The 8486-nt window shown below is 39.4% G+C and overlaps 1 protein-coding gene across 1 annotated transcript; it reads right to left on the bottom strand.

Annotated features, from left to right (window-relative positions):
- Positions 1-499: 499 nt before the first annotated feature.
- Positions 500-3559, bottom strand: LOC131777877 (probable N-acetyltransferase camello). Its single transcript, XM_059094234.2, has 3 exons — positions 3404-3559; positions 3230-3300; positions 500-1880 (listed from the first exon to the last, which is right to left on the bottom strand). Exons 2-3 carry the CDS (start codon positions 3233-3235, stop codon positions 1152-1154), a joined length of 735 nt encoding a protein of 244 aa, XP_058950217.2. The 5' UTR covers positions 3236-3300; positions 3404-3559; the 3' UTR covers positions 500-1151.
- Positions 3560-8486: the final 4927 nt, after the last annotated feature.

Below are 8486 nucleotides of genomic sequence, written 5' to 3'. Positions count from 1 at the left end.
ATCTTGAGAGGAAATTCACTCCCTTGGCATTATTACTCATTATTTTCTCCGCAAGGAATGTTTTTCCGGCACGTGGCAGGCGGAAGGTGAGTTATTGGAAGTCGATTAGTTTTTGCCACCCTCCTAAGCCCGCGCTTCGTAATGGGGAAGAGGAAATTTCTCCCCGAGTCTCACGAAGATTTCGAATCCGTCGCATGGGAAAGCCTTGACACACTCCACTTCGAACATGGCAAGAGCTTACCAACTACTGGTTTCTTGAAAGATAAAATTTTTTAGTGTATTAAAAAAGATTTCTTCCCCCTAATGCTTTCACAGAGTTTGTCTCTAAATAATTTACTTGAAATGCTGAGAGAAGGGCTTTCCTTGTCGATTGGTGTGGGTAGAAGTCTTCTAAAAAATATTGAATTCGCCTTCCGGTCATCAACTGCACCCCTAAAGAAGATAAGCAACTCCTATACTCCAATGAAACAGGACAAAACACAAAACTGAATTCAATCGGTGACTTTATAACGTGTTTTTATTCAAGACAAATCCGTGAGTAATTTCTAAAGACAACCTCATCCTTCAATCCTATCAAACTAATTTTTGGTTTAACTAGCCAAAGAGCAAATTTCTGAGTTAGGTGGCAGGAATAAAATGAATTATTGCTTTTGAAAGCAAATTATCACTACCATGACATGAAGAAAATGAACTATTGCTTTTGAAACCAGGTTATTACTACCGACAATAACGTAGAACTTTCACTTCGCCTAACGGTGGCACCAGAAAATATGGCCGTGGTCGGGTGAGTTTTGTCTGAAATAGATTGTGGTGCCTGAAATACAATTAATACTAAAAAAAATACAAAAGCACCGAACTACGTCTTTTCTTTAGAATGACAATGGCAAGGCTTTTTTCGCTGACAAGTCCGGTTTATATTGATACGAGAAGCTCGCTTCTTTAATGTCTCCAACAAACACCAGCCACAGAAATGGCCGAGCCTTCTCTTAACACGTCTTTGTGCTGAACATGCTGCAAGTGCCTCTTAACTTGAAGTGATACCATCACTTATCCAGTGAACATGAGTGACTTACTAGCTACCATAATCTACTTGTAGGCGTGCGGGAATATCGACGCTCGCCTCAGCCACAGAGAAACGCTCCAGTAAAATCCTAATCGTTCAGCCGAAGGTCAAAGCAAGAATACTGCAGGTCTGCAAGAAGTTTTTGTGGATAAGGAAAGACTGCTACAAGCTTGAAGCCGTATTTCTTGTAAAGTCGAATGGCTGGTGTCTGTGCGCTGGTGGTGGTCAAAACAAGCTTCTCCAACTGCTGTTCTTTCGCGTGTTTGAGTAGCTCGTCGAGCAATTTCCTGGCGATTCCCATTCTTCTACAGGCTGGTGATACAGACATCCTCTGAAGTTCAGCAACTCCTGGCTTGTGGCTCTCATTATGAACAAGTCCAACCATTCCCACAACTTTACCATTCCACTCAGCCACCCACATGTGGGAGCTATCGTTGGCCATATAAGTCTTTTCAATGTCCTTCAAGTCTGATGCCAAACAAGAGTTAATGAACTTCCAACACTCCAGGTAAACGTCCACATACAAAAGCGACAGCATAACCAGACAAGCAAAAATGTAGAGTGGAACAAGCCACAGGGAATATTTAAACGCAGCAAGAAACACCAAGGCACTCAAGGCTGCGAGAAGCCAACAGAATCTGGGGAAGACCAGTTGTGTTACGAGCTTGATCAACTGTTCCATTCCTTGGGTGAATATCTCCCGACATTGCTGATAATCGGCAGTATGGTATGATCGTATTACTACCTCCCCAGAATCAATTGTTGTTGTTGGAGACATTCTTCTTTTAGGTTCAAATTCATTGGTAGTCGACATCATCTGAAAAACAAATCCAAAATGAAACAAAAGGGTTCTTAACCTTCCGCCGACAGAAAAGAGAACTGCTTTATTCAAACCAACGCAATCAATGTGCCCTCTCTTGACAAATCACGCTCTTTCATATCTTTTAAAATTCCTAGACTATTTTAGCTAGAATTTCCTTTGTTATCGTATTAGTAACGCGTTGGAGATAATTAACAACTTCTGTCTGACTTCACCACACTAAACATAGCCAGAGAAACCTAAAAACAGATGCTTTTGTTTAAAATTAATAACCAGCCGACAAAATGTCAAGTGATCCTTCGTCAAAGAGCGCGGCTAAAAATGGCCGCAGGTTTGACTTGCGGCACATGAAGTTTTCAGTTTTCAACACTGACTGGGTGACTAATGAAAGGGGGTCTATTTCCTCGAGGTCTCACGACCACTTTAAATTGCGCACTTGTACAAAACTAGGTCACGGAACGTTCCGTTTTGATACATGAACTGAGCGAAGAGTTGTACCCGATAAGGGCATGCGCACGCATCTTACAATTTCCCTTTTTTCTTTGCAGGGTATTTTTGTTTTAGTTTCTTTTTTTCCTGTTTTGTTTTTTACTTAAGAATCTTTTGTGAAATTTTCCTGAGGTTTCTCTGTTTAAACACTCCAGAGTGCAGAGGGCTTTTACCATTCTACAACGCATTCAATATATTTTAAAGTTCGTTTTGCGTACTGTGATCAGCAGCCAACATGCCCAGCGCTAGTAGCTTTAAAATTGCTATACACTTGTCTTACAGCGAAAAAAAACAAAACAAAACAAGACAAAACAAACGAACAAACAAATAAACAAACAAGAAAAAATTCACAAAAAAGCAAACATACAGAAAGACAACTCTTTTCATCGAAACAAATTTGCCAAATTTTAAGATTGATGGCTAAAGGTCGAATAAATAATTGAAACCGAGATTGCCTATTATTTTTTGCCATTCCATTTCCTTTAAGGTGCCGCGGTTACTGATAAACTTTTGTGTCAGAATGAAAATATCGTTAGAAATGAAATGTGTTTACAAGTACTGGACTTTCCCTCCCGTTACATAATCATTTAGCACGATGATACACTTATAAAGGGTAAGGAGTCGCAATAAGTTAAAACTAATATGAAACGAATTTGCTATGAGGAAAAATTAAATTTCACCTGCATTGTTTGGTCGAGAATAACTAAATTGAAGTTTATTGAATGCGTTACCAAGAATGCGTGTATCTATTTTACCACGGAATTTGCAAATTGTCGTAACTGTTAATAATTTCTTTCACACAGTTAATATTGATATCTACGCGAGTGAAAACTGTTGATGTAAATGCTTTAAAATACCTTCATTCTATGCCTCGCTTTGATTCACAAAATGGTGTATTCTGCACTCTGTCAGATCAAGCCCTGTTCTCCTACGAGTGAAGAGCAAATCAACGTTAATTTAGCTTTTGCTTCTCAAAAACAATTCTAACTAGCGATAGCAAATTAAGTGATGAGGAAAACAAGCGCCCCTACTTAATAGAAAGGCTTTTTTCCAAGTTTCGCATGAACAAAATCCGTGTTTGATTAAACAGGTATCTGCAAGCAAGCAAGCCAGATAACAAAGAGGCAAATTTTTCTCCTTCCTCTCTTTGTTATATGCTGGCAATACGTGATCTCCAAACAGCACTGTTTACTAATGTTTATTAATGTACGTGCTGGCATTGTAAGTAGACAGGTCTCTGATTGGCTGGGCGTCTCAGCATGGCTTGCGATGACGTTAAAATCGCGCCTTTCAACCAATCACAACGCTTGAAAGAACTCAGACGTGATGTTGATTTCAAAATGCACAAAGTCGCTTGTGTCTGTGTGGCGCGTACTTGAAAGAGATATGTCTGGTTCAATTTTCGTGTTTCTGCAAGGGATACACGCACTGGAACAACAGAAAAATTACCCAGGATTCTTCTCAAATAAGAATTGCATTTTCAGTTCGTGGATTAATTTACCCACTTATCGAGAACACAACATGGTGAACTTACCTTACAGCAACTGAGATGTCTTGCTTATGTCAAAATGATTTTTTGTCTGTTTGGACAGAAGTGAAGTGTCGTTCGCCAAATTGGGCCAATTCGTGAGCGCGACAGCCTTGTCTATAGCCGTTATTTAAACACAGTTTTGTTTCTGACTATAAAAGGAAGAGTCTATTTGAGAAGCAATTAATTAGAAACCTCATTCGCAACCGTTACTTTGAAACGCTATTTGACAATAAAAGTAAGAGTCTGTTTCAGCACTAAGCTTCGACAGTAAACCATCACGAAACCGGCTTACAAATGAATGAATCAAGAGCAGCTCGTGATCCAAAATCTATTTTTGGCGATCTCGTTCCGACTGTATTAGGTTGCGGTGTAAGGCATATTTCGTTCAGTTACGTATGCAGTCACAAATAGCACCTGACCCAAATACTGTCGTGTTCGGAAGAGCTGGGAACTTGGTCACGTTTAATTTTGAATGATGATATTGGAAGGGCAGTATCCGGAGTAAATCTTCTTCATTTTTTCGAGCTTGTACCACTAGTAGACGTAAAATCGTAAAATCCTGTTAGCTACAAAAAATTTAAACCATAATACAGTACAGTTAATACAGATTCCACAGAATAGCGGTGTTATTAAAAACATATCTGACCTGGCAATTCTATGGTGCGTTTAAGCTCGGAAAGTTCGCTCGCTAAAAGCGTTTTAATTTTTGAAATCGCGTGGCATTTCTAAACAAACAGCAAATACTCTGATCAGGTTTGTGAGAGGTATTCTGTGAGGATTCGGTTTAAATTTCTAAGTGCCGGGAATTTAGTCTATCTGAGACCGAGACAGCCGCGTTCTTGCACGATAACACGCCATATGACAGATCTACAAGTATCAATTGAACTAGGGACATATATCCTGCAAACATAAAGCAATCTGGGCGCTGATTAGGGAAACCTCAAAGCAGGTTCATATTTGCACTGCGGCATGGGTGGTAGAGATGGCACGACCCGAGAGCGTGCAGGGGTTCTGTGAGGAAAATGCTACGAAAAAATACCGACAAAAACTTCGCTTGCCGTGTTGAAAATCGCAGACTTTGCTGCTCGTGCGGTAGCAGCGCTGATGAGAACTGTTCGCGGGTTAGAAGTAGGATCTTAATTTCCAATCGCATAACGCCAGTCCTTCTTCAGGCGTTGTACTTCTCCTTCTGTTCCCTCAGCGGTTTCGCCTTTGCCAAGCTCTCAGCAGAAAAGGAAAGCAAGCGAACGCAGTGTTCGCAGTCGTCAGAGAGATGGTTATGCGTTTTCAAGTTTTTACAAGGATAACCTGCAAGCAAGCTTGGCTCTCCCTTGGGTCTGGAGCCCAAACTAATTAATCGTGAACTTCCGTCGTCCATACTTTTAGGATTTCACTAATCCTGTTGAATATAATATATATATGTATATGTATTGAGATAGGAAAAAACAAAGAGACTACACTTTCATCCCGACCAGCCTGTTTCGTGATTAACTCGTTCTTCAGGGAATTTTAGTGACAAGAATATTCGTAACCGTCGTTAACATTCAATTTGCATAACAGATGTGGCGGCAAATTTAGATGTCTTGTTTAGCTGCTACGCAGCAATGATTTGTTTCTGTGACGGCATGAAGACAAAAGGGATCAATATCAGTATCTGAGCAACTGCCCACCTACCCCTCCCCTAACCCAACATTAACCCTAACTTGTTATCAATTGACTGTTGTTGAGTTAGGGGAGGGGTAGGTGGGCAGTTGCCCAGATACTGATATTGATTCGACAAACGTTCATAACGTTTTTTAACTGATGAAAATTCAGGTCGGGAGATGATTAGTAATTATTCTTTAAGGCAGAGGTTGCATCTTTTACTTGCGCTATTGTAGTGTGAGCTTGATGATACGCCATGAAATAAAGTGGTCAATGTTATCGTCTTTAAGAGTCCAGATATGTTTGCTGAGTGCTGTAGAGTTTCTGTGTTTTGCGAGTCGGAATGATGCAGTTTGGTTTCTCTATCTTGTCATGAAGTCGTTTTCTGTAAATCCGATGTACGTTTCAATTCAGTAGTGCTGTTTTCCTTACGCGTGACGGTAGCTTGGTAGATAACTGATGATTGGAGGCAGTTCCCGTTGAGCGGGCATGTGATCTAGTCGGCCGTTGCAAGTTTTGTTTTCTTTTGTGTTATTTGTGGTTTTATCTGCGGTGTCATCGATGAGCTCGGATAAATTTAAAATTCGGATATCGGTACATTCTACACTACGAACCATCAACGACTAACAAATGGAAAATAAAACAAAGGAACAACACACTCTGGTACAACCCTGCATTCAGTAAAAAGGTCAGCGCCAATATCGGACACAGATTCCTTGTCCTAGTAGAAAAACACCTCCCTGAAGAAATCTTCAATCGCAATGTCATCAAGATTAGTGACAACTGCATGAATAGCACTAAGCAGATTATCGACAATCACAACAAACCCCTGAAGAGAGAGTTAATCACGAACCAGGCTTGTCGGGATGAAAGTGTAGTTTCCTTTTTTTTTCCCATCTCAATATAAATGTATAGATATATACATACATACATACATACATATATATATATATATATATATATATGTATTAAATATTTATCTGTCACGTATCAATTCTTTATCACCTTTTTAGATAGGAGAGGGGTGAAGTCTTCGAATTTTTATTTTTTTCCGTTTGGTCGATTTCGAATTATGTAACATTGAATACAGAGCCATGAGAAGAAAAGCTGAAAAATAGTCTACTTCAATGAGATTGTTCAGTTTCTATCTAACCACAAGAGAAATTAAAGTGATCTTTGGTCACCATGAATGATAAATTTACAATAATACTCATATCGTTCATACAAAACTTGTGTTCATGTAATAAATCCATTTCCTATTCTGTACACTTTACATCTGCGTAAACATTTACAAGGAGACACATCAACGTGAAATAAAAACAAACAGACGAACAGCAACAACAACGAAAACAAGTCAATCATTTTCTCCGCTTATTTTCCTGTGGTATTGCAGGTTTTTTCCCCTCCTTTAATAAGTCATCACTTGTGAACAGTAATTTCAATCATGGGTGGGAACAATCTAAAAAAGTTAAGCTCAACTTAATTAACTTGCAAGTTGAAGATTGAAAACCGGTTAGTCACTTTTAATTGCTAATTCTACCGGCGAACATGTCAATTCCAGCAAGAAGTTTCATGCTTATCGTCCAGCTACTTTATGAATTAATCTGCAAAGAAGCATGTTTTGTCTTGTGGAAAATCATGGCCAAAGTCAGAATAGAAAACTACTAAATTGGCGAACTTCTTGTATTGTATAGGGCGAGCTCCTCGTAGTGAAGGCGAACTCCCTCCGTGGGGCGAAACCTTTAGAGGAAAACTGCGAGGTCAACACTTCTCAACCAAGCGTCGAACGAAACCTTTCTGAAAAGCACTCACTTTCCGTCAAAAGATGACTCGTCAGACAAATATACCGACCAGGTGAAATGGCATTTCAAAAGTTTGAAGAATAGTGAGGTGAAAATGAAAAGTCCCAGAGTCACAGTTAACAGGCAGTACTCCAAAATGAATTCTGATGTTGAATATGCTCTTATAAAACGGCACCTGTGTAATTCATGTGAAGAGGCACGGTGGTTTCCTGTGTTAGATGGATGTGATGATGTCGCCCTGTTCATTTTCGCTTGAGAATTGAGTGCTGTGGTATACCTGTTGTGAAGCTTCTCAACTGTCTGAGTGTTATCCTTAGCGATGTTCATCGATTCTGCTTGATTCGAACAAATCTCCAATTATTATACTAAGACCAAGTCTATCTCACATCAAATTTACCACAAAACAGGAAAGGTATCAATTGCCGCATTATACTGCACTGGGCTTTACGAGACGATAATCGTCTTCCTTAATAAGGATTTGTATGTCGGCTGTACGCTTTGCAAAGAAATTAGTAGGAGTCAGATTTAAGGAAAACACATCAAGGTTCCAAACAAAAACATTTTAATGGTGGTTCCTGCGCGGCAGTTGATTTTCAATCCGTTTAACTCAGCGGTCAAAGAAAGCCGATAAGTGCACACGTTTTTCATTACCAGGTTTTAACAGGAATAAGCCAAGAAACACTTGAAATTGAACCGATGGATAAACATCTATAATGTCTGACTATGACATTAATTTTTTTCTTAAGTTATTATCATCGTATTTTTTTTTTTTTTTAGGCGGGAGCCTATTTTGGAAGTTCTATCTTTAGCTAACAGCTCTTTCCTCGCAGAACTATTTACGTGAGAGTTCTGGTTGCTGCCTAAATTGAACATCGTTCGAAAATAGAATCACAAAGGAAAGGACGAACGTTCTTGAATAATTGCATGAGTGGCTATTTCCTTTAGCGCAAACCGAAAAAAACAAAAACAAAAACAAAAAAACCAAAACCAAAAACAAAAACACAAATTATGGGTCCAGGTGCACGTTATCATCCCTTATTACTTTCAACTGATCCAAGGAGGAAAAGGAGCCGCAGAGAACACGCAATACAAGTTTGGGGGAGTGACGAGATATTTTCAATCTCCAAATGGAATCAA

Source organism: Pocillopora verrucosa, chromosome 5, assembly GCF_036669915.1.
Source record: "Pocillopora verrucosa isolate sample1 chromosome 5, ASM3666991v2, whole genome shotgun sequence".
NCBI lineage: Eukaryota > Metazoa > Cnidaria > Anthozoa > Scleractinia > Pocilloporidae > Pocillopora > Pocillopora verrucosa.
The sequence above is the reverse complement of the archived record's forward strand: the minus strand, read 5'-3'. Positions and strand labels throughout refer to the sequence as shown.